Consider the following 27,541-nt stretch of genomic DNA (forward strand, 5'->3'; position numbering starts at 1 on the left):
GGTATTGATTTAAATTTTGGACATAAGAAATTAAAAAAAAGAAGAAAAAAAAGTCACTATCGATAAAGTCCACGCGGCAAGAATGTAGAGTAAGTTGACTGAGACCATGGAATGTCGGCCACGTGGATTTAAAACTGTTAAGATGCGCCGGTGAGGAGGTGTTACGGTGACGGCTTTACCACTCACGACGGCCGTATTACGGTGGTAGGGCCGTCTGGATTTTCGCCGTTATGGACCCCACCCTCTTCCCCCAAATTCTCATCTCCTCCACTATAAATCCGCCATTCACCTCCCTCTCTCTCTCCACCATAACTCTCTCTCTCTCTCATCTCTTCCATCTGTTTTTCCCTTCTCCAATTCTCCAATTCTCCATTTCTCCATTTTCCCTTTCTCCTTCTCCACTTTCCATTGCCTTTTCTTTCTTCAGCTTTTCTAGTTCTCAATTTTAAGGAAACTCTTCCAATTTTTAATACAACGAACAAAACACACAGTATTCTAATTGCGTAATTGGATATATGACGAACCAGAATGTGGTAGTTTCCGATACTAAATCCGGCATCAAATATGTCCATCACCGTCGCTGTTTCTAACTCCTCTATCTTCGCCACCACCGCTCAAAAACCCCCACCTGCTCCTGCCGGTGCTGCTGGTGGCGGTGGTTACATCTCCATTTCCCGTAAAAAAATCCTTAAAGACCTTGATGTTAATGGCGGTTGGATTGAATCAATGAGAGCTTCCTCTCCTACCCATGTTAAATCTCTCCCTTCATTCTCTGCTTCCGACGACCACCGCCAAAATTCTTGGATGGTGAGAATTAAAACCAACTCTCTTCTTCTTCTTCTTCTTTTCTTCTTCTTCTTCTTCTTCTTCTTCTTCTTTCATCCCATGTCTTACTTTTTTTTTTTTTTGTTTTTGTAATGAAAACAGCATCTTCATCCTTCTGCACTGGATATGTTCGATCAGATAATTGAAGCTTCCAAAGGGAAACAAATTGTTATGTTTCTGGATTACGATGGAACTCTTTCTCCGATTGTTGAAGACCCCGACAAAGCCTTCATGTCCGAAGCTGTAAGTACTCACAGATTTCATTTTTCTCTTAACTTTCCATTTCTTATTTCTCTCTGTTTTTCACTCTGTTTTATCATTTCTTCCATTTCAGATGAGGAAGACAGTGAAAAAGCTGGCTACTTGTTTTCCGACCGCCATCGTAAGTGGCAGATGCAGAGACAAGGTACATTCAAATTTCAAAAAACTAATTTTCCTTTTTTCATTTAAATTTTAAAAAACGAAAGAAATTAACACCTTTTCTTTTGGGCGACGAAATTATAGGTGTATGGATTTATAAGACTGGCGGAGCTTTACTACGCCGGGAGCCATGGAATGGACATTAAAGGTCCAACGAAAAGCTCAAAATTCAAGAAAGCTGTAAGTTACCAAAAATTATAAAAACAAAAAAAGAAGAAGAAAGTATTAAAAAGTTGATAAAATTAATTAGCGAATAAGTAATTTAGTATGACAACGTATTAGTTTAAAAACAGTCGTTTTCTCCTCAATCAAAATATATTTGATTAATCCGAGGTTGCTGTTTTGTTTGTCTTTGTTAGGTTAATCAAGGTCTTCTCTTCCAACCAGCCAGTGAGTTTCTTCCTATGATAGACGAGGTTAGATTTTATTACTTTTTAATTTCAACTTTTTGTTCAAAAAATAATACTCAAACTCAAGTGTATTATTAATCTCTTTTCTTCCCATCAAAACAATAGGTTTATCAACAGCTGGTACAGAAAATGAAATCAACTCCAGGAGCCAAAGTGGAGAACAACAAATTTTGTATCTCAGTGCATTTTCGATGTGTTGATGAAAAGGTAAAAATAAACAAGTAATATATACATATCCTTATAGTTGCATTACTATTATTATTAGTGTCATTATTATTATATTATAATAATATCACACTCACCCTTTTTTCTTTTCTTTTCCATTATTCTCCAATTTCAACTCCAAATTAAACTTTTTTTTCTTTTTGTGTGTATTTATAGCAATGGAATAATTTGGCCCAAGAAGTGAAATCAGTGCTTAAAGAATACCCCATGCTCCGACTAACCCAAGGAAGAAAGGTCTTTTTTTCATCTCTTTTCTATTTACACAAACATTCATATAAAAAGTTGCAGTAGTCAAGAAACAATAACATTATAACATAACTTATGATGTATTATCTCACGTCACAGGTACTCGAAATCCGTCCCACTATCAAGTGGGACAAAGGGAAGGCACTCGAGTTTTTGCTAGAATCACTAGGTTAGTTATTTTCTCCAAACATTATTTGATATTATTGTTACAAATGTACGACGTACGACAATATTTATCTTCTTTTTTTAACTTTATGATCTTTTTAATATAGGATATGCAAATTGTTCCGACGTGTTTCCTATTTATATCGGAGATGATCGTACGGATGAAGATGCATTTAAGGTATCCTATGTTTACTATGCTCGTTATTGATTACTCTAACGTTTATATGACAACTTGTATTTGTTTTAAGGTTGTAAAGTTAATTAGCTTTTAATAATCATTTTTGTAAAGACTAGCTATAGTGGAGTTTTTAATTTCTCTTTTAATATAGGTTCTAAGAGAAAGAAATCAAGGGTTTGGGATTCTTGTATCCAAAATTCCTAAAGACACTCATGCTTCCTACTCTCTACGAGAACCTTCCGAGGCAAGTTCATACATACATGATTTTATATTTTATCCTCATCATTATTATCGTTGTTGTTGTTTTCTTATGAGTTTTGAAATATTTGTTTTATTATAGGTTATGTACTTCTTACAACGTTTGGTGCAATGGAAACGACCATCTTTATTAAGAAGAAGACATTGCAGGGTTTGAAATTAGTAGAAAGTGAGGGAAAGAATAAGAAAAAAAAAAGGACACCCTTTAAAAGGAAATGTTTTGTTTTGAGTGTGGGGGTGAGGGGAAATTCAGTGAATTATTGTTGTAATTTCCTTTTTCTCTAGGGACTATTAGTTTTTAAAAAAAAAAAAAGAAAAGAAAAGAAAAGGAGAAGGGGAAATAGGAAACAAAAAAAATTGTAACTTTTTCCTTGGCCCGAGTGCCCTCTTCTACTACACATATCTTGTAAACTAACTTTGTTTTTTTTTTTCCCTATAAAAAAGTATTGTAATTTAGCAACCTTTCTTTCTCAACTTCTTTGTCTTCATACAAGTCTAATTTCAAAATCAACGGGATATAATGGGTAAGGTAAAAGAATAACAAATTCATTTCTTTATGGATCAATTACATTACTCCAAGATCTTAACTGTATGTTTGAATATTCAAAGTAATTAAGAATTTGGTTAAATATTCGTGTGTTGAGATGTTGAAAACATCCTTAATAAGTTAAGAAGTATGTTTGGAAAATTCATATGAAGTATAATGATGTGTTAATCTTTAAAAAGGAGAAAAACGATATTTGAGTCTTGTGGTTTTGATTTTAATATGGAACTATAATAGAAACTTCACTTTACTGGCATGATATTAAACGATAAATTTGTAATTTAAAAAGACGTGATAGAACGGTGGAGATTGGAAAGGTTTAGGTGTAAAGAAAAAGTTGGGTTTATGTATTTGGAGGTTTCTGAAAAAGAGGCATAGAAAAGAAAAGAAGGTATGTTTGATGGGCTTACAAATATTACTTTTCCTTTGGAGAAAAGAAGATGCACTTTTCCACACACACAATATGATCATATGAGTATTTTTTTTTAAGAAAATGGAAAACAATTATTTTCTCCTCCTTTCTATCTACAAACCAAAATACAATGATACCTTTTTCCTATGATTTTCATGTGCTTTCTTTTCCTAAGTTTATTATCTTTTTAAATGTCTTTTCTTTAGCTGGTTTTAAGAATTATTTATAGTCTTTTTTAGTATAAATATATAATATAACGCGGATGATTTGAACAAGAAATCATTTGGTATTCTATGCATGTATTGGTATACAGTTGAGTTAAGTTTTTTTTTTCTTCGCTTAAGAATGATAGCTAATGCAAGAAGAGTATTATTTCACTATTTTTTTAAAAAATGTGTGATGTGAATATCTCAAGAATTCCGTATTCAACCTAATAATCTTTGGATATAGATTTGAAATACTTTCACGGTTTTTGAACTCTAAACTCTCACATCTTATAAATTGAATTGTAACAAGAATCACTCGTAATAGTCTCTTCTTTCTCTAGTTTAAATTTACATGAAAAACTAGTAAGAATATTAAGCCTTCGGTTTTCTTAATCAATGATTTGTACATTTTTAACCCACCAAGTGTTCGATTGACAAATTATTATTTCCATAGATTGGATATAGAATAATAATTTTGATATGACCACCCTAATTTAGTTATATATTCATTACAACCAAGGTTTTAATATAATTGTGTATTAAATATCCGTTATTAAAAGTGTTTTCAGCTTCGAGATTTAGATTATCACCGATGATGAAAAAGAATATCTTTCTTTATTAAAAAGGAATTTATACAAGAACACCCTAAATATAGGTTTTTTCATTTGTTCTCTTTAATAGTAGAAATGGTGGACATCATTAATCCATTAATAATGGTATAACTATGGAGTAGAATGAGGGACCATATAATAGTAGAGATTGAGTATGAAATTCCATGATTTATGGAGAAATTCTTAATTGATGCAACATTGATATTAGTGATTGATATATTTGACAAGTTGTTGTTGGTTTTTTGGAGAATCTTGGTACGAAAGGATTCCTCATTAATTGGCTTGCATTTAATGAGGCTTTGTTGGACTAACAGGTTGTTCTTGTTTTACCCACGTTATTATAGTGCCAAATTTAAATCCGACACACACATGTTTGTGTTCCCATTACTATTACATTTTCATTAGTTCGATTCGATCACATGAATCGGTATTCTATTATATCATTAAAAAAAAACGACAGCTACATGAAACACAAAAAATTAAACATAAATATAAAGTCTTTTAAAAAGTAGAACACGAGTCTTTTCAAGTAGTCGTTTAACTTAATGCAGACTATTCTAGTCCAAACATATTTAATTGGAAAGTTGTTATAAGATATATGGTGTGTCAATGTTGGGTATGATTGCATTTAATATAATAGAAAGAAGAGGTATATTTACTCATTTGGAAAAAAATAAACGTGTTTAATTATTAATTAAAATTTATTTTCTTGATTATACTTTTATAACAGTTTTAAATATTTCCATCGACATATATATCCTACAAATCTTTTAGAGGGAATTTAGCCGAACTATAATTGAAATGTCTTTGTCCTTTGAAGTTAAAGGTTTAATATTTCATGCTCACTGTTATCGTAAAAGAATGCACACTTAGTTACCATTATTCTTAAAACATAAATTTTAATATATGAATATAACTCAAATAACATAAATTTGTTTACTATGATTTTTTAATTCTACCTTTTTTAAAAGAAAATCTGGAAGAACTTTATCATTTTAACAAATTATACCTTTTGTTCATGCAAATTGAGCACAATATCTATTTAGTCTAGAAATTTTAAAATAAAGTGTTTAATAGACTAAGTGTTTGTATTAAAATCTCAATTCTAAAGGCTTGAAATCTGAATATTTTTCTTTGAGAATATTATACAAATTCAAATAAAGTGGTAAAGCCTCAAACGTATAGTAAACATGCCAACATGTTTAATTATATTGAATTGCATTATTGGTTAAGGTTCCCTTCAATGATTTGGTTTTTTTTATTTTAATTTTTTGAAGATCGTGTTTCTTTTTGCTCACAAACACTTTGTTTAGCATGACATGCATCTTTCTTTTATCAAAAGCATTCAAAATTTTAAACAAGTTAAAAAAGTTAAATGAAAAAAAGTAACTTTTCCATTTTTGAAATTTAACATACATTTTGAAACCCATGATTAAAATTAGATAAAAAAAAATAAAGAAACTTATCAAACATAGAAGTATTATTACTAATAAGCTTAATTTTTCTAAAATAACCATTAAATAGGACTAAAATGAATTTCAAATCTAAACAATTTTAGAAGGAGAATATAATAAACAATAAAGAAAAGTCAAAAACAGAAATAATAATAATAATAAAAGCATATCACATGTTTCACTAGTACAATTTTCATATAAATATGTCATATGTGATCAAGTAGTTAAACACATGAAATGTATATTATTTAACCCAAGTTGGGGTTTAGAAGTGAAAAAAGCGGCACCCAAAACAAGAAATGATATTAATTAATAAAGAAACAATCAGAGTAGGGTCTTTATATATATGTGTGTGTAGGATGTAACTTATTGGCTATGCATCAAATTATTGGAGCCTATCATCAATTATATATCATACTAAACCTTCTAAATTATATCATTCACTCACATTCATATTGTATAATTATTGGATGGATCGACAAGTTTCATATAGTATGTATATAACTTTTTTATTGTTTGAGTTATTGACAAAAATAATAGTTAGACTTGACTAGAAATGTTATTTTGGTGCAACTTTGTTGATATCGACCACGCTCATTTATGGATAGAAGAGAAACAATATATTTTTTTAAAAGTGATGAAGAAATATGTCCCTCTCACCTACTTGAATATTGTACTATTTGGTGTTTTGAATGACTATATACGAAAATCATGTTACTCGTATTTATCTTGGATACATTTTTTTAACAATCTTAATCACTCTAGACTTTTTATGAGGTTACTTGAGACTCGTATTTGTGATTTTTGATTTTCTAATACTATAGTTGTGTTACTTGTTGGTGGAAAAGGTTGGAGCTGATATTTGGTGACCATGATATTTTGCTTCTATTTCTTTTAAATTTTGGAAGAAGTTTCTCTCTAAACCTTCTCCATATTATTACTCTACTCTCTAAATAGACAAAAGACAGTTAGATGTATCAAATTTTTATATAATATAGGGAAGAAAAACAGTTATACGAGGGAGGGCGCAAGGCATGCAGTGTGGTAGTTTTGAGATGCAGTGGTGCTTCTCAAATCTCAAGCTTCACCAACTCCAATGGACCAATTATTGGTGCCAAATTTCTCACTTTACTTTTCCTATATTTTTTTATTGCCTCCTGTCTCTGTTTATTGGATCTTTCTCCATTCTTTCTTAAATTTGTTACTATATATAACCTATTGGAACTACAACGTTTGTATTTGACGTGTGTAGTTGCAAAATGAAAATTTTCGATATAGTTATTTGGTACTCATTTACGAACCTAGTCATAATTGAACCTAACTTATCTACTCCATCAAATGTATCTTTTAAATTTTCAATTGTGTTTGACAAGTTGTTTCATCCATGCATTTTAAATCTATTTTTCTAAAAAAAAAATCATAAACTTAGGTCGACTAATCTAGAAAGATGTATTAGTTACAAAATTCAAAATTTAAGGATATAATATATAAAAGTCGTTTAATATCTTATTCATCCAACACAGTACTTCTAGCTTTTTCTTTTTTGTTTGAAGAAAAATATAGTAACTTTTAAAAGTACAACCTAACATTAATTTTTACTCTTATTCTTCAGTCAAATCTTCAGTTCTCTTTTTTATTTTCCCTTTTCTTAATGTAAAAGAAATACTTTTTCTCTGACAATTAATAACTAAGACACATTTGAAACCCTAATATCAACTTCTATTCCTTGCAAGCAAATTGGTTTTAACGCGTGCTTGCTTTTCATGTCAACAATTTATTTATATTCATGTTTATAGAGTTTACAATAAAGAGAAAAAAAATCGATTCACGATAAAAGAAAAAAGGTAATCTATTAATGTTATAATACTACAAAATCTCTCCTTTTTTAGTGTCGTCGAGTCTTCAAAGATCGATATACATTCTTTTAAAGATGTATCGATTCTTTTATGGTTCTGACAAAATCATGTAAGATGAATGTACGACTAAACTCAAAGTAGATATGATTTTAAATTGAGAATGTAGGTTGATTAACTATTGTGTTCCTTTTTGTATTAGGATATTTTGATTGACAATTTTTTTTTTTTTGTAAGGAAACAATGAGACATTATATTTTGTCTAAAAAATTTATCCAACAATAATTCCCCATCCATTAAACCAATGTACAAATTAAATCTTCATCAATTGGATGGGAAATGAAGAAGCAGTGTCCTCTTTTGTGGACAGCTGTGAAGTACTAACTCCTAAGGTTAATTATTCAATAATTAATGAACACTTTTGTGGACAGTGTATTATGTATTAATTAAAGGCTATTAAATTAAATATTCCCATTTGCTTTTGTTTTATTCTATTTGAAATTATGTGTACGAATCAATTAAATTAACTGAATGGGATCTGCAAATCTACTCGAAGTACATAAATATTAATACAATAGAAAAATTAATAATTAATTAATTAGCATGGCTTTTGTTATCTAGGAACTAGTTTGGAAGTTGGTTTTGATATCAATTTTTTATTTATGTACTATCATTTCAAGACTTGTAATTGGATTAAGTTAAAGGTGTAATATCAATGTGGGTTTTTTTTTTCTTTCTATGGTGACTTTATTTATTTTTGCTAATAAAATATCTTTTTTCAAAAAATGGTTTTAGTACAAACAAACTTCAACTTCAACTATTCTAACTTGGAATGATTTCAAACTTTAGTTATATTTTAATGTCTATTAAATACCCATTTTGTAGTTTCAATTATTTTGTTTGTTAGATATATTATTAAAATGATCTATCAATATGAGTCATTATCATTCTCACAAGAGAGACAAAAATAGATTTTTTTTTTCAAATAAACATACTATCATATCCCAAATTTAAGAGATTGAGAAATTAAATGTATGACCCATATTTAGGAAGTAGATTAGCTATTACATTAACACCACTTGATGCCTTGTGGTGTGGAGTTGAATAATCATTGACAAAAATAAATTAAAAATATCAAAATTCAAGAATAATAATTAAAAAAAAAAAAACCACAGCAACAAAAGTTTATTAGGCAAAACCAAATCTAACCTAAAATTCAAAAAGTAAAATTTAATTTCAGATTATTAATGGCCCAAGGAATAGCTGTAAGACATGCACTATAATGCATTTGCTTCCTTTCTTTGAAACATAATGGGAAATAACATAATCAATAAATAGTTCTTTTTAAAGTTTTTTTTTTTATGTTTAAATTTTCAAGATACCTAAATATTCAAGTTCTTGAAAAATATGAGATCAGTAGGCCGTCCAATGTTGAAGGGATAAAATAATAATAATTATTATAACAAACAAACAAAAAAAAGGTGGGAAAAGAGAGAAAAAGGGAAGTAAGTGTCAAAATTATATGTTTTATAAGATAAACTTTTGACTAGGTATTTATTTTATTCTGCAAATAAAAGCTGTTTAATTTGTTGTAGAAACAACAAACATGTTCACAACACCATGGGAGGAGAGAGAGAGAGAGATAGCAAAATTATTACACCTTCCATCTAAAATACGATCCCACATGCAATGCAATGCAAGAGTTAGAGTATTCTTAAATAATGTTAATGGGAGTCACGGCTAAATATTCTAAATTATTTGTGTGAATTATATTGCATAAACTATGTTCAACCTCCAAATTATTTGACAATGAATAGTGTTTAAATTAATAGGAAAAGAAAATAGCATTCAAGAGATTAAATAACACACATCCTCTCTTACTTATTCTGATATATCATGTTAACTTAGTGATTAATTCATAAGTTATAGTTGATGGGTGTAAAAATAACTTTAAAAAATTGTATAAACACTCTTAATGTACAAGGTAGTCCACATACATATGGTTGAGTGTGGAGGGGTTGAGTTTACTATTATCATTCTTATGTTGGATCGTTTCATTAGATTATTTACCACTCGAGTCCAACTTATATAACTATGTGTGTGTATATATTGAACAAAATAGAAAAGAAGTGAAATTAGTTGATGTACCTAGATATTTCGATTAGAGGTTTAAGACATTCACAAGTTCCTCATACGCTTTAGTCCAATCTATATGTAAATATATATAGATATGGAAAATATAAATTTTTGATATTTAAATATCAAGGGGGTGAATCATTTTGATATAGGAAAATATGAATGAAAATGATTAATTGATTCATATGTATGGGACAACCCGATATAAAGATTTGGAGTAACCCCACACCTAAGGAATGGAGGAATCTAGTTGATTATTGTTAAGTATTATTTTTGTTTGGCTTTTATCATGGGGTTTCTTTGTCACTTGGTAAGGAGACTAAGCAAAAAAAAAGAGAAAATGTAAAAAAAAGAAAATAAAAAAAAACTAAAAGCTTTTTAATGTTTTTGGATGGTTTTGTGAAAGGGAAACCCACCATAGAAGAGGGGAATCTATGGTTGAATGAGGAGTTGGAATCCACTTAAAAGGAGGGAGTTTTTTTTTTTCTTTTTTTTTTTCTTTTTTTATAAAACAATAATATATAATTTAATTTATTTATATAATGTGTTGAAGATAAAGAAAGAGAGATGAATTTTGGTGTTGGAATGGAGACACAAACATGGCTCCAAATCATAATTAAAAACATCAATGTCTTTTGGACGTGGAAAGATGGAGTCCACTTGATTGGAAAAAAAAAAAAAAAAAACCCTATCATTGATTCAACACACACACAATTTAACCCTAAAATCACTCTCTAAATTTGTCAATTATTGGTGTCATGCATGTGAAAAAGACAATTCTCCCATCCCTTCCTTTCTCTTTCTCTTTCTCTTTCTCTTTCTCTTTCTCTTTCTCTCTCCCAAAGAAAAAAAAAACCCTAACTCTCATTTCTCACCACCCAATTCTTTCCTACACTCCATTTTCAAACACAAAGATCTCAAACACATCTTTGTATTATAGATATATATATAACATGGTCTCTCATATAAACATATCTATACAAAATTATAAACCTATGCCTTACAAATGTGGAGATCCTATACATATATATAGAAGGGTCCCCACTGTATGATTTCTAATTCCCTTACCATATCTTTCATCTCATGTGTGTGTATACAAAACTCGGATTTATTGATTCATCATATCTTTTAGATTTTAGTGCTGTTCATGTTTGTTTTAACCCATCCAAGTATGACTCATTAGATATAAGACATCAATTTATAACGTGAGTCTTTGCTCATGAGGGATTCCACATTTGACCAAATATCAAATGACTTCAAATAAACCTTTATAACATAGATAATTAAGAATCCTTCTATTGCACGCATTTTGGCGATGGAACTCGATATTATCTAATAAAGATAGTTGTAAATATAGTAATCAAGCTTAAAGTATTACCAAGATGCAACACAATGCAAAAGAACTTGTACACATTGATAGAGTCCATTAGTAATAGATTTTGTTGTATTAGCAATTCTTAAAAATGTTGATATACTTAATTATTAACACTAAAAGCATTACTCATTGTATTTAATATTTATACCCTATCTTTATATGGTATCGTCGTAGTTCATAAAAGTCTAAAAGATTATTATGATCTAAAGGCAAAACCTGATCATACTCTTTAGTCCAAACAAACGTTTAAGAAAAGTTGCCACTGGGCACTTTGTGGTTGGGCCATGGGAGTAATGGGAAAGGAAGAAGAAGAATGAGAGGTTGCTTGTCTGAAGTTTAAACCTAATTATTCTTTCTAACTTTGGGTCTGTTAAAAATGTTGTCACATCTTGTTTTTATTTGTTAAGTTATATAGTCTTAACATTATTAGACATCAATAATACAGAGTGTGAGCTTCATGATGTTTGCCACATTTAAAGCATTATCACAAATATATTGTCCAATTAAGCTAATTCTATAACCAACTTAAAGCACTTATGATCATGTGAAAACTCACTTGTTGAAGACCTACCTCTGTCATATATAATCCTAAAGCAAATAGTTTTGGATAAGTTTTGTGGATAATTTCAACAAATCTTACCTTTTTTTATAATTCAATTAAGTGTGAATTTGATCACTTTAAAGTTTAAAGTAAAGCTTGAAATAGGCAAGATAAACCCAAACACATAGGCCCTCTTCAAGATAACTTGGGTGTGGATTATTATAGATGAATCATTTATCTTATCTCTCTTCTTTCTAATTAAGTAAATAAATATTTTCTCCCATATTTAGTCAATGAAATAGTTTTATTCAAAAGGATATATCAACATAGTATTCAAATAGACCTTTTCTTTTCTTAAAAAAGAAAAAGAAAATTAGGGTTATTTAATTATCACCCTTTAATTTCATGAAAACATTTTTGAATTATTTAACTACATTTTTTTTTATTTTTCTTAATTTTTTGAGAACAAGATACAAAGAGGATGATATCAATTAGTCGACAAAGACATCTCAGTTAGGTTGACATATCTATAACACATTTATCGTACACTAGTCATTCATGGATCATGAAAAAAATACCAAAAGAGCTAGAGATAAGTCCAATAGTCAATAGTGGATCGATGTACAATGATATATTTTAAAAAGTTCAATCTAAATTTTGAAAATTGTAAGTTGGATTTGGTAACCATTTGACTCTTGGATGAAAAGAGTTTAATTTGTAGTGTTGTATATTGAAGATTAGGTGGCTCTAAGAAATGGAGTCAACCTTTATTGGACAATTGCAAATTATAAGTTTCTCCTTTTATGGTAATGTTAGTGTTTTTCATTTCTCATTGGGGGAGTTTGGCCGAGTTATATATATGTGTGCTTTAGGAAAAGCTACATATATAGCACTATTGGAATTTTTTTGATTGAGCAATGTGAACACATATGGAATATCTACCTAAATAGATAAAATGGAGTTATATATAGTTGACCTATAACTACTATACAATAGAATTGGAAAAGATAAAGCTACATATATAGCAAGACTTTTACAAGGTTATGACTGACCAAAAAAAGCTTCATACTAGAACAATAATGGATATCATATATAATTAAATTAAATTTATATTTTCTAATATTAAATAAAGTATATACATCCATAAAGTTGATTTTAGCACTTATAGCATACTATTTCAAAACAAAATTCTCATACAAACAACTTCGAGACGAAAAAACAAGATGTGCACCCCATATTTTAGAAATATTGGATAATATATATAATATTAAATATATCTCCAACATTTAGTTTAAGTTTTTAGGTTAACCTTCACGTGCATTTCAATTACTATTGATTTTCACTCATTAGGTTTTCTAAATATCATCATCTATATTCGGCTGTCATAGAATCGACTGTCAGAAAATTAGTGAAATTCTATTTATATAGATGCCCTAAAAATATTATAAACAAATTAAATTCTTGATACATGTGATCGTTTACAAATGAACGTAGAAATTTTCTTCTATATAATATTTGAACACTCTAGAAATTACTGGGAAAATATTAAATTATATGCCCGGATTATTGGGCAAAATGGACTAAAGCAATTGTGAAGGAATGAATAAAAGAATTGGAAAAGAAAGCTATATGAGAAGATTATTACTAGCCAAAAAAACTCTAAAAAAAGAAGAAGAATACATGTTCTATAATGAAAATGTTTCTTCTTAAATGAAGCATATACATCAACATAAAAATATAAAGTATAATTAACACCACTCCAAGCTAAACTAATTTGAAGATAGATGTTATGAAAACAATAATAATATACCAACATGTTATAAAAGTAGCTAAATTTCATGTAGTCTACACAAGTGTCATGGAATGTTACAACAAGAATATAATGTATGATTGTTACTACCTAGAGACGACTGATATAGACTAAAGTGATAGCGAAGAAACCAACACGTCACCAAATGGGACCGAGATTGAAGAGAAGGAGCCATGTGTTAGAAATTAATAAGCTAGATACATTATGGATAACACATTAATAGATACATTTCTAGTTTCAAGATACATATGCATTTCTAGATACATGTAATTATTCAAGTACATGAATGGTATGTATTCATGTACTTCATTTATTTTGTGTCTTTTAGGAAGTGTCTCTTGAATACTATATATAGAGATCATTTCCTTCATTTGTATACAAAAGATAAAAAGAATCAAATCAATAGAAGCAAATTGAGTTTTAGAAAGTAAGTGAGTTTCAAGAGAACAACATTCTTCTCTTGTGTGTTATTGAGTTTTCTAAGAGAACAAATTTCTTCTCTTAAAAGTTTGTGAGATTTAGAGTAAATTTAGAGTGGGCTCGTCAACGCCTCCAACAAAGTGGTATCAGAGCAAGGATTGAAAGATGTCATCTAACATGTTGCAGCCTCAACTTCCTCGTTTTGAGGGAAAAAACTATAGGCGGTGGAGCCAGCAAATGAAGGTTCTTTATGGATCTCAAGATCTTTGGGATATTGTTGACATCGGATATTCAGAGCCAGAAAGTGAGAATGGTCTTTCAGCACAACAACTCAATGAGTTGAGAGATGCTAGAAAAAAGGATAAGAAGGCATTATTTTTCATCTACCAATCTGTGGATGAAAATATTTTTGAAAGAATATCAGGAGTCTCTACTGCTAAAGCAGCATGGGATGCATTGCAAAATTTGTATGAAGGAGAAGAAAAGGTAAAATTGGTCCGATTACAAACACTTCGAGCTGAATTTGATACAATTCGAATGAAAGATTCTGAAACTATTGAAGAATTTTTCAACCGTGTTCTCTTAATTGTTAATCAATTGAGATCAAATGGAGAAACAATTGAAGATCAAAGGATTGTTGAGAAGATTCTTAGAAGCATGACTAGAAGATATGAGCATATTGTTGTAGCAATTGAAGAATCCAAAGATTTGTCAACTCTCTCTATAAATAGCTTAATGGGATCTCTTCAATCTCATGAGCTCAGATTGAAGATGTTTGATTCTAATCCTTCAGAAGAAGCTTTTCATATGCAGTCCTCCTATAGAGGTCGATCCAATGGAAGAAGAGGTGGACGTGGTGGTAGAGGCAATGGACGATCCAACGTTGTGACAAATACAGAGTCAGAAAGCAGAGACAATCAATTTTTTTCAAATAGAGGACGAGGAAGAAGTTCAAATAGAGGAAGAGGTAGAAGTGGTGGTCGTGGAGATTTTTCTCACATACAATGTTTCAATTGTAGACGTTATGGACATTTTCAAGCAGACTGTTGGTCTAAGAAGACTAATTCTAATCAAGCAGAAACCACACTAATGCATGAGCAATCAAATAATGATCAAGGTCTTCTCTTCCTCACTCACAATGTTCAAGAATCAAGCACTGAAGAAATATGGTATCTTGATAGTGGTTGTAGTAACCACATGACAGGAAGAAAGGATATTTTTATATCTTTAGATGAATCTCATCAAAATGTAGTGAAGACTGGTGACAACAAGATGCTTGAAGTCAAAGGAAAAGGAGATATTCTTGTCAAGACAAAAATGGGAGCAAAAAAAATTACTGATGTGTATTATGTTTCAGGTCTCAAACACAATCTTTTAAGTGTTGGACAACTTCTCCTAAGAGGACATGATGTTATTTTTAAAGATAACATATGTGAGATTAGAACCAAGAATGGAGATCTCATAACGAAGGTTCGTATGACTCACAACAAAATGTTTCCAATTAAAATATGTTATGAGAAGCTTGTTTGTTTTGAGACTTTAGTAAATGACACCTCATGGTTATGGCATTGTCGATTTGGGCACCTAAGTTTTGACACTTTGTCTCACATGTGTCAACAACATATGGTGAGAGGAATGTCAAATATTAAAAAGGAAGATCAACTCTGTGAAGCATGTGTTTTTGGAAAGCATCATCGAAATTCATTTTCGACTGGAGGTTCTTGGAGAGCATCAAAACCACTTGAGCTTGTTCATACAGACTTATGTGGACCTATGAGAACTACTACACATGGAGGTAACCGTTATTTTCTCACATTTATTGATGACTACAGTCGAAAAACATGGATTTATCTACTAAAAGAAAAGAGTGCTACTTTCGAATGTTTCAAGACATTCAAAGCAATGGTGGAAAATGAAAGTAACTTGAAATTGAAATCATTGCGTTCGGATCGTGGAGGAGAATATATTGTTTTTGCAGATTTCTTGAAGGAAAATGGAATCAAGCATCAGAAGACCGTTCGAAGAACTCCTCAACAAAACGGAGTTGCAGAGAGGAAAAATAGAATAATAATGGAACTTGCAAGAAGTATGTTGAAGGCAAAGAAGCTTCCTGATCAATTTTGGGGAGATGCAGTAACTTGTGCTGTTTATCTCCTAAATAGAGCTTCAACGAAAAGTGTGCAAGGTATTACTCCTCAAGAAGCATGGAGCGGATTGAAACCAACCGTTAGTCACCTAAGAGTGTTTGGGTGCATTGCTTACTCTCACATTTCAGATGAGAAAAGAGGTAAGCTAGATGATAAATCAGAGAAATGCATTTTTGTTGGGTACAGTGAGAACTCTAAGGCCTACAGACTATACAATCCGATAAGTAAGAAAGTTATTATTAGTCGAGATGTCAAGTTTGATGAAGCAAAATTGTGGCAATGGAATGCACCAAATGAAGACCAAAATCCATTACATGTTGATATGGATGGAAAAAAAGATGCTCGAGACTTGGAGCTTGAAGTAACTCAACCACTGACTTCACCTTCTTCATCACACTCCACAAGTGATGAAGAAACTACTCCAAGGAAGACCAGAAATATTCAAGAGATCTATAATACTTCAAGAAGGATACTAGATGAAGAACATGTTGATTTTGCTTTATTTGCAAATGTTGATCCTGTATACTTTGAAGAAGCAATTCAAGATGAAAATTGGAAAGATGCAATGAATCAAGAGATTGATGCAATAAGAAGAAACGAGACATGGGAGTTAGTAAAATTACCAGAAAATAAAAAGGCTCTTGGAGTCAAATGGATCTATAGAACAAAGCTAAAGCAAAACGGAGAAGTGCAAAAATACAAAGCCAGACTCGTTGTAAAAGGTTACAAACAAAAGTTTGGTGTGGATTATGAAGAAGTTTTTGCACCGGTAACTCGCTTGGAGACTGTTCGTTTGTTGTTAGCCCTTGCAGCAAAAAATAACTGGAAAGTTCATCAAATGGATGTAAAGTCAGCATTCCTAAATGGGTATTTAGAGGATGAAATATATGTTGAGCAACCCCCGGTTATGCAAAGATTGGAGAAGAAAATAAGGTGTGTCGATTAAAGAAAGCCTTGTATGGGCTAAAGCAAGCACCAAGGGCTTGGTACAGTCGCATCGACAATTTTTTCTTAAAGGATGGTTTCAGAAGATGTCCATATGAACATGCTCTCTACACCAAAGAAGATGAAAATGTTTCATGGGCATCAAAGAAGCAAGATGTTGTAGCATTGTCCACAACAGAAGCTGAATACATTTCTTTGTCTGTTGCTAGTTGTCAAGCACTTTGGCTAAGAAATGTACTACATGAATTGAAGTGTCCTCAAGAGAAAGGGACCATCATGTTCTGTGACAATCAATCATCTATTTCACTTTCGAAGAATCCCGTTTTTCATGGAAGAAGCAAACACATAAACATCAAATATCATTTCATCAGAGAATTGATCAAAGATGGAGAAGTATATATCAAGTATTGCAAGACTCAAGATCAAGTTGCAGACGTATTCACAAAAGCATTAAAGACAGATTCATTCTTGAAAATGAAAGAGAAGCTCGGAGTTTGGGAAGTCTAGCTTAAGGGGGCATGTTAGAAATTAATAAGCTAGATACATTATGGATAACACATTAATAGATACATTTCTAGTTTCAAGATACATATGCATTTCTAGATACATGTAATTATTCAAGTACATGAATGGTATGTATTCATGTACTTCATTTATTTTGTGTCTTTTAGGAAGTGTCTCTTGAATACTATATATAGAGATCATTTCCTTCATTTGTATACAAAAGATAAAAAGAATCAAATCAATAGAAGCAAATTGAGTTTTAGAAAGTAAGTGAGTTTCAAGAGAACAACATTCTTCTCTTGTGTGTTATTGAGTTTTCTAAGAGAACAAATTTCTTCTCTTAAAAGTTTGTGAGATTTAGAGTAAATTTAGAGTGGGCTCGTCAACGCCTCCAACACCATGAAGGGAAATGGATTTTTTTTAACACGTTTGGTTGGTCCCTGCAGTAGAGGGTGGAGCCACGGCATGAAAGCTTTTGTCTTTTTAAGATTTTCGAAGAAGAGAAGAAAAGGGTCGGAGCCATTAATGGACCATAGCGAATGAGAGAGGTGGGTGCGTGATGGGTCCGATAACCCAAAGGCCCACCAGAAATCACATGGACTCCCACGTGACCCAGATGCCTTTGCAACCGGGAACAACCGTCACTTCTGCTTATGTGCTATTTTCTCATTGGTTGCTATTGCCTTCCGTCACCGTCAGTGAGCCCATGTTATGATTGAGAGAGATGTTGACTCCCATTTTATTTTATTCACTGCATCTTCAACTCCTACTACCTTCGGTTTTAGCTCTTTATTAGAACAATATTGATCTTATATTTAATATGTTAGAGAAAGTGATGAGTAGATGCCTTTGGTTTTAATCATCCAAACTCAGTTGTGTGACTGTGGTATGATGTTTTAAGACTCTGTGCTTTTGTAATAGAGATCGTCACTGAGGGATTTGCATCTGAGATTTCAACAAACTACAATCGTTTGTGTGTAGTCAATGCATGCAAGTGTGTCCAATCTGATCAAGTTGTGTATTTATTTTTAGAAATTATATATTTTGCTATTTATGATTGTTGAAGGGTATGTATTAATCTAAAAATAAATAAATTATTTATATGTTTATTACAGAGGAAGAAACATTGGAGATTCTTTCTTTTATGTTTTCTATTTAATTAATATCTTTAGTTTTAGAAGAATATCGTACCAACTATGGAGGTTTCTCTTCAAAGATATAGTACTCACATTCAATGGTACAAAATTATCTCAGTTGCGGTTTATACATAAAAATTCTCTCTTTGATGTTTTGATTTTGATAAGATGTATAATTCTATTCGTTTCCTTTTTTATGTGTACGTGTTTGGTATTACTTTCATTAGAGTGACAAGCTGTTGATACTACTTTGAGTGGAAAGTGTTTGACGCTAAAATTCGGATATAAAAAAAGTATAAGAAAGGGAGAAGAAAGTGATCTACAAAAAGAGAGAATTTGTACTTAACGTGGTGTTTGCTCTACACACTCTAATACTTAAGTCGTGAAAGAGGGCAAAGACTAAAAAGTTTATAAGATTAGGATTCAAATAGTCTTATACAATCATATATTTATATAGAGTGTAGGTCTTCATGGAAGATTAATCATTTAACTTATCGAATTGAAAAATGTCATACTTCATATTTAGTTACGATCGCTGTATATATGCAACCTTGGCCATGGCCAAACATCTTCTATTAGAATTATGCTTTGAGTCGTGGTTGACATGCATGAAATATATTTCAATTAATTATTTTGTTTTGCCTCGATCTCAGTCTTGTTTGATGTTGAGGTTGATCACATTAATTTGAGTTGCGACACAAATCACCTCTTTCCGTCAAAACAAATTTGAGACCTAGGTTGTGGTCTTTAGATCAAACTTCTTTACATAATTGTAGAAAATATAAATATTATATATAAGTTTAAGGGTTCGATTTTACCATTTGAGGATTTAATTTTTACCACAATTTTAAGTTTGAGAGTTTAATTTTAACACGTGTATATACATGAGATTCAATTTTTCCTATTAAAAGTTTGAAAATATAATTGCAAATAATTTCTAAGTTTAGGGATGGTTTTGTACCGTTCCCATCCATTAAATATAAATACTGTTCGCATCCTTTAAATATAAACACTGTTCGCATCCTTTAAATATAAACACTAGTCAGTTCATTATTTTAATTAATTTAAGAATGTAATTTGAGATAATGGGTGTTAAAACTTTTGTTGATAAAATTTATAACTAATTAAATGTAAGAAAATCGTTTAATTAATACATTGATTTAACATTATTAATATTATTTAATATATAGTTAAATTAATTAATCAATTAAAATAAAATAACAAATACATTAGAATCGACTAAAAGCAATATGACAACTTGTTGAATAGACTTTAATTAAACCTTTTCTATATATATTCGAACTTAAATTAATTAGATATTTTAAATTTTAAATAATAAAAATAAATTGATAAGAAAAAGAGTATTTCAAAATGTAGGAAAATAAACTAAAAAAATTATAATCTACAATAAAATTAGAAACGGATAAACTTCTATCACCGTCTATTAATTCAACTGATAGAAGCATATCGATGTTTGTCAATGTCTACTATTGATAAAATATGAAAATTTTGAAAAAGAATAATTTATATTAATTTATTAATTAATTAGGTTATTTTTTTTTTACCTTCCTAATTCCATCGGACACATTGAACCCATCAGAGAAACCCCAAATTTGGTATGTGGTTTTTTAAAACAATTGTGATAAGTGTTAAAGTTTGGTGAAAAATAATATGTTAGAAATTTAATTTAGAACAAAAGAAAATGTTTAAAATTTCATTGAAAAAATAAGTAGTCATAAAAGCTGGATACATCAAGCAAGCAGAAGATGATATTATATTGTAAGCTCTAAAGTATTCAAATAGTTAGGTTATAGTCATTCAAACATAGATTTGACCCAAAATTTGTAAATTTGGGAATAATATAGTAAGAGCTTTAAAAACAAATCAAGAATAGCTTAAAGTTCATTGGCAACTTGGTATATATATATTTTTTTGATCAAGTGGGGATTCTCCATTATAATAATTTGAAGATTGTGGAACCCAAATATCAAATCATTGTAATTGTTTTTTTTTTCCCTAAAAATACTTAATCTTTAATGTATACCCAAACACCTTAATTAGCGAAGTTTCTAAATTTAGAAAAAAAAGCATTTAAATTTTGTGTTATAAAGGTTATTCTTAGGTCACTCCAAGTTGCAAAAAATGTAATGAAAAGCTATAAAAATCCCACTTGCAAAAATGTAATCAAAAGAAATAATGAAGATCCTTTTAAGTAATTTTAATCACCTTCAACTATATATCTATATAATAATATTGAACTAAGTATACTTATTATTGGGTATCATTCTTATTTAGTTAGCTTTAACCTCTTGTTTTGGAAAATGAAAAGTAGTGTCGCAATGATGCATCAATGACAAAAATAAATTTTCTTTTATGTGGGGGATCTTATTTTTTCTTATTATATTGTTCCTTGAATGTTATACACATTATTCTATAATCAGACTTATTTTACTATAAATAATTTCTTCAACTTTCCAAAATAATAATAATAACGAAAAAAAATACCCTACTGTCAATTTCGTCTTTCTTGACGCGCGCAAATTTTGATTTCTTGATAGTTATAGCAAATGATCATCATAAAAAATATTTTTCTTTGCATCAAGAAAAGTTCCCTTATTTTGTTGAAGAAATACGAAAAATGGTAAAGTTCTCTTAGTTTTATTGATGATTTACAAACATCAAGAAAATATTTCTCGATGGACAATAAACATCAAGGATAACATATTGTTGACTAGTAATGTCCATCGAGTTAATTGAATTTTTTTATGGACGAGATCCATCAAGGAATGAATTTTCTTGATTTGCAATGATCATCGTCGAAAAAAAAGTATTTTTTTTTAATTTCTTGATGAGTTTAGAGTTTCCTGTTGGAGAAAGACCAAAAAAAGATCATGGACAATGTGCATCAAGAAAAGTGATATCTCGATGGGCAAACTATTTTTCATGAAGCATGAAATTTGGACTCTTGTTAATAGGCTCAGAAAATACGATATTTATCAATAATATTCTTAAGTTTTTACTATTATTTTTTCTAATTATTACTTTCTATTCATCAATAATATAATATTATTTTTTAAAGTTAACTGTTATAATTATAATTAGATTGAAATACGCGACTTTATCAAAATTAAATTAGTTATTGTGTTCAACTTTAATAAGTTGAATTAAAAGTTTGTAATTTAGGGTTTTTAAAATTTGTAGAAGCTGTAAAAGTTGGTCAACATGAGTTTAGTTCAACTGACACATGTATGTACATGGATAAGAGGTCATAGAAGTTGTTTTCTTGATGGACAAAAACCATCAAAGTAGACATTTTTTGATGTGTTTTGCACTTCAAAGAATATTAAATTTGTAGTAGTGATAATAACATCCACTAAATATTTAGAAGTGATTAGTGAAGTTGATTTTCATATAAGCATTCTAGATAATAATGCACCAAACCCAATTATCATCCCTTTTGCTGGCTATTACTTACAAATAAATTAGTATAAAATAATAATAGAAAGACACTTTAAAATATAAAATGTTTAGTAATTATATTGAATTATTTACTTAATAGATTCTCTTTAACATTTAGTGGCTCACATTAGTAATGTATTCTTTAGATTTAACTTAGGCTTCTCATAAGTTTGAACTTCTCTAACTTTTATGTTAAATTTTTTTCAAGTTTTGCATGTATCCCTTTAGTACAACGTTCTTAAGCTCTTCTTTAGTTTTAGATTCCCTTATCTTCATAAGTAAGCTTTTTTCGAGTTTCGATGGAGTTTTCCTTAATACAACATAAAAAATTGTCCTAAAATCATATTTACTTCATATTCAATGGGCTAGACATCAAAACTTCTACAGAAAGCTAAAGTATAAAATATACAGTACAAAATTGTTGAAGTCTAGAGAATTTCTAAAATAAAATTATATTGAAGGAAAAGGAAGAAATGGCACGTAAAGAGAAAAGGAAGGCAAACCACAAAATCTACATTATACATAACATTATTATTGTCTTTCACATTATACATAACATCTTCACTTATTTGTTTCAAGTTAATCTAAAAGTCCAAAGTGGTTTGCAAAATTATGGACTTCAATTTGTGGTTGTCAATTGGGCTTAAAAAAGAGGCACATTGATGCGGCCCATATGCGTTTGTTTCACAATGCCAATTGCTACATACTATGTGTGATCTCGCTACCTGGAGCTCCACACACACTCTAATACTAGCAAAGCTAAGCCCTTGTTCGACGAGGCTCGAGCTTCTTCCACTGGAAGTCCCCAATTGACAAATGAGTAATTTTATAAGTAGTTTTCATGACACGCTACCATAATATGAGGGACAAACAAAATATGCACGGGAATCCTTAACTCGAATATCATGTGTACATCACGACAAACAAGAAGATCAATGAACATAATATGTGCACCAAAAGAAGTTGAAAACTGCCTCTTTAGTACTCAAAGACACAGATGTACGACATACATAATAGATATTGTTCAAGTAAGGCCATAAAGGAAACCGCCTTAGATCGACTTTTTCTACATCAACACACATATCATGCAATGAAATACCATCTACATTAATTAGCATGGTAATCATCTTACGAAAAACATCATAATAAGTAATTATGCATTGCATGATGCATCACAAAATCATGCCTAATTTTCAAATAGTAAAGGTATAGATTGATATCCATCCAGTCATAAAGTTGTCACCGGAACAATCACTTTTGTGGAGTCGGAGTTATAATATCGGTGCACAGAGAGTAAGGCTATTGTTTTGGCCGGAGTTGAGGTTTGTTTATGAGATGATTTTGAGGTTAGGTAGGATTGGTCCCTTTTGTCTCATTTGATTGGTGTGAATGTAATGCTAATAGAGTGACTCATGCTTGGCTCGTGCCGCGGTGTCCTTTGCTTATATTGGGTTGGTTTTTATTGTTGAGATTTCTTCTTCTTTTCTTGAAGAAGTGGTTAGGGTTTCTTTGTAATATCCCGGATTCAATCTCATCCGCTTTTTTTGAGGAGGCGTGCAAATGTGGTTTGATTATTAAAAATTTGATTGTTGTATGAACGTAGAGGGGCATAATGTATAATGTGGTTTGATTGTTAAAATAAAGTTAAATTTAAAAAAGAAAAGAAAAATAGGAAAGATGATTAAACATAATTGTGATTAATTATGGAGAGAAAAAAGATGAATTAGAAATTGAAGGGAACGGCTACATAACTGATTAGCTGTCATCATAGAGAAAGCAAAGGTCAACCAACATCCTCAACTCAACGTGTTGTCCTCACCCCTCACCTTCTTGTTTCTAAATATTCTGAGATCCTTATTCCTTTCTACGACCGATTCTTCAGCTCTTCTCTTCTTCAACTAATTCCTTTTTACAAATTCATATCAAAACCCCCCCTACTCTTTCATTTTTTTGTTTTCCTTTTTCCTCCTTCCTTCTTCCCCATTTCCTTTTCTTTTCTTTTCCCGATTAACATACACACATCACTCTGTTTCTCAAAATCAAAGCCTCTCCAGGGAGTGCCATGCAAGTCACCTCCTGGGGTTAGGCCCATATCTATTACTTTTCATTACTCTTTACAATTTCTTTTTCATAACATGGCCTTCAAATTGCATTCATTAATAACAAAAACTCTCTCCTTCATGGAACATTCTCTTCTTTTTTGATTCTTCCTTTGGAGTTGGGGCCGCCGTGCTTCTCTAAAATGGCAGACGATATGTCCGATAAGAAATCAAGCTGTGGCTTATTGAACGCTGTGTTTGGCCGCCGTGGATTTTGGCCGAGAAGAACTGCCTCAAATGCCTCATTGTCGACTATGAATTCAAATAACAACGATTTTGTTAAAACGGCGAGCTCCCAGAATTCAAAGCGCCGACGTGGTGGCTCTGATGAGGGGGCATTCATTCATGTTTCAGCAGTCGAGTCGAAACCGAAGGTGGGTCCGAATCAGCAGACTCAACAGAGGGTGGTTTATTCAAATCAGAATCAGAATCAGAATCAGCAGAGAGGAGCTGCGTCGAATATCCAGAATGTAGGGTGTAAGATTGCGGCACCGCCGAGCAGAGTGGCGGCGTCGGCGGGGAATGGGTATGTGGACCAAGGAAGAAGGGTGCCGAAGGAAGCCATCGGTATCTCCGGCGAGCTCGAGCTCATGATCGCCGATCACCAGAAATCGAAGGGGACTAATGGGTCGCTTGTTCGAGCCTCCTCCAGCAATGTCATGCTTTTCGGAAATTTGGGTAATATCCTGAAATTATAGGGACTAAATTGGAACTTTTTAAAATGAGGAGGACCAACAAATTAAGAACTAAATTTGTAGGATTAAAATTTTTATTGTTTTTAAGGATGAATGGCACTATTTTCACAGGTAACTTGAGACAAGGAGGGAATGGCGGAGGAAATACATACAATGTGGTTGATTATATGCCCAAAACAGCAAGAGAAGAAACTCAAGTACCAAATGGTAGATACCAAAATGGCGTTGTGGGGAATGTTGGAAAGGGTCAACCGAAACAAAGCGTAGAACAAACGGGTTCTCTTTGTCGTGTGTTGTCGACTCGAATGGATCCCGAGCAATTGAAAATTATGGGAAATGAAGATTACAAGAATGGAAGATTTGCAGAAGCCTTAGCTTTATATGAGGCAGCAATTGCAATAGACCCGAATAAGGCTTCGTATCGAAGCAATAAAAGTGCAGCGTTAACAGCTCTTGGCATGCTTGTTGATGCAGTTTTTGAGTGCAGAGAAGCTATTCGGATTGAACCGCATTACCACCGAGCTCATCATCGACTTGCGACATTGTATCTTAGGTATTGGCAACACCTTAAAACTTTATTTAGCAAGTTTTCTATGGTTTTTTGGTAACTTTTCAGATAAGATTTCTGTCATCATTTTGAGAAATTGAGGGTGGATATCTACATTGTTCTTTAATTGAGAGTACAGATTAGGAGACACAGAAAAGGCAATGTATCATTACAAACAATCGGGACCAGAAGCCGATCAAGAGGACTTAGCAAAAGCCAAGGCTGTTCAAGCTCATTTGAACAAGTGCACCGAAGCACGACGATTACGAGATTGGAACACCTTGATTAAGGAGACTGGCTTTGCAATTACATCCGGGGCAGACTCCGCTCCACAGGTGCTTATTTATTAGTCATTTCGATCATGTTATTGTTATAGGATTGTTCATTTACTAATCGACTCTTGTGGATTGTTTGCAAAAGATATTTGCTTTGCAAGCTGAGGCCTTTTTGAAGCTTCACAAACACCAAGATGCTGATGAGGCCATATCAAGAGGTCCAACCTTTGACGTGGATTCCTGTACTAAGTTCCTTGGCCCTGTTGGTAATGCCAATTTACTATTGATTCGAGCTCAGGTCGATTTGACTGCAGGCAGGTTCGTGTTTAAATATCAAACATTTTGCAAACACTATTTAACTGCTACTAGCTGCAGCATTAACGTTTAGGACTAAAATATTAGATACTCTTGTGCATATGAGAATAAATCAAATGCTTAAGAAACAATTAAAAGATGAATAGATAAATGCTTAAGAAACAATTAAAAGATTAAGAAGTCAAATGTTTGAGTCTCCAATTAACTTTCATATCATTGTTCATTGGCTTAAAGAACGTTTAAAAGGAGAAATGCTTAACAACATTGGCATGAACTTCCCTGTTGTGGTGCTACAATGGTTCTCAAAATGGTGTGTATCTACAGGTTCGATGATGCACTGGAGGCAGCACAGCGAGCAGCTCGGCTTGACTCAAACAACAGGGATACTAATGTAGTGATGAGGAGAGCTCGAGCTATTACAGCTGCTCGATCAAATGGAAATGAGCTATTCAAAGCATCTAGATTCTCAGAGGCGTGTCTTGCATATGGGGAGGGACTTGAGCATGATCCCTACAATTCTGTGCTGCTGTGTAATCGAGCTGCTTGCCGGTCCAAACTTGAACAATTTGAGAAAGCAGTTGAAGATTGCACAGCAGCCCTTAATGCTCGCCCGTCCTATAGCAAGGCAAGACTGAGACGAGCAGATTGCAATGCGAAGGTACCCTATATTCTTCCTCCCTTTTATCATCATTTTGACCAGAGAGAACAAAAGTTAACGTAAATAACTAGCCAGTCCCACGAACAAACTCCCATTCCCATCTTTATGTACTAACGTGATGTCATGCAGTTGGGAAAATGGGAATCTTCAATAAAAGACTACGAAATCTTGCTCGAGGAAACTCCCGATGACAAAGAAGTCCGCGAAGCACTTGCCAAATCTCGGATGCAGTTAAAGAAGCAGCAGGTGTAAAGTATAGTGAACAATTTGATATATATTCAATCATAATAATGTATCAATGAGGCGCAACCTTTACGTAGATGTTAAAAAAAGGGCACCAATTGTGGCCAAGAACCACCAGGAGTTCAAAAATTCAAGTTTTAAAGAGAAAGGGAAGGCCACAAGTAGTAATACTGAATATTATGACCTGTAATTTCTCAGCAAAAGTTGGTGCATTAGGATCTGGCTTTGCCCAAAATTATTTCTTTCTGTATAGAATTCTACTTGTAGTTTTGGCTATTCTTTTTTAAGTTTGATTAAATGGGATGGAAACTCTTGATTCACCTACTTTTTCTTCTTCTGTTTTGATTTTCCCCCCCATTTTTTGTGGAGCATTTGTACAACAATTGTGTAATAAGCACATTTGTTTCTGTTTTCTTCGACAAGAGTGTA

At 31.7% G+C, this 27,541-nt stretch overlaps 2 protein-coding genes across 2 annotated transcripts; both read left to right on the plus strand.

The window, feature by feature from the left end:
• Positions 1–335: 335 nt before the first annotated feature.
• On the plus strand, positions 336–3,201 carry LOC116403226 (probable trehalose-phosphate phosphatase J). The gene is given in 12 exon segments (XM_031883824.1): positions 336–560; positions 562–807; positions 928–1,068; positions 1,160–1,231; positions 1,330–1,425; positions 1,605–1,661; positions 1,761–1,862; positions 2,037–2,114; positions 2,226–2,295; positions 2,399–2,469; positions 2,621–2,713; positions 2,810–3,201. Coding segments are annotated over 12 exon segments (1,146 nt in total). The 5' UTR covers positions 336–515; the 3' UTR covers positions 2,885–3,201.
• A 20,851-nt stretch (positions 3,202–24,052) lies between these two features.
• LOC101210205 (inactive TPR repeat-containing thioredoxin TTL3) lies at positions 24,053–27,531 on the plus strand. The gene is made up of 6 exons (XM_004146875.3): positions 24,053–25,057; positions 25,186–25,627; positions 25,761–25,956; positions 26,042–26,214; positions 26,536–26,869; positions 26,999–27,531. Exons 1-6 carry the CDS (start codon positions 24,523–24,525, stop codon positions 27,119–27,121), a joined length of 1,803 nt encoding a protein of 600 aa, XP_004146923.1. The 5' UTR covers positions 24,053–24,522; the 3' UTR covers positions 27,122–27,531.
• The last annotated feature ends 10 nt before the right edge of the window (positions 27,532–27,541 follow it).

Source organism: Cucumis sativus, chromosome 4 (assembly GCF_000004075.3).
Source record: "Cucumis sativus cultivar 9930 chromosome 4, Cucumber_9930_V3, whole genome shotgun sequence".
NCBI classification, from domain to species: domain Eukaryota; kingdom Viridiplantae; phylum Streptophyta; class Magnoliopsida; order Cucurbitales; family Cucurbitaceae; genus Cucumis; species Cucumis sativus.

What these genes read in the sequence shown, in the direction of transcription:
- LOC101210205 (XM_004146875.3), top strand. Translation starts at nt 24,523, where the DNA reads ATGGCAGACGATATGTCCGATAAGAAATCAAGCTGTGGCTTATTGAAC. An exon ending in CATGCTTTTCGGAAATTTGG is followed by an intron (nt 25,058 to 25,185) that starts GTAATATCCTGA and finishes CTATTTTCACAG; the next exon opens with GTAACTTGAGACAAGGAGGG. An exon ending in GGGCAGACTCCGCTCCACAG is followed by an intron (nt 25,957 to 26,041) that starts GTGCTTATTTAT and finishes TGTTTGCAAAAG; the next exon opens with ATATTTGCTTTGCAAGCTGA.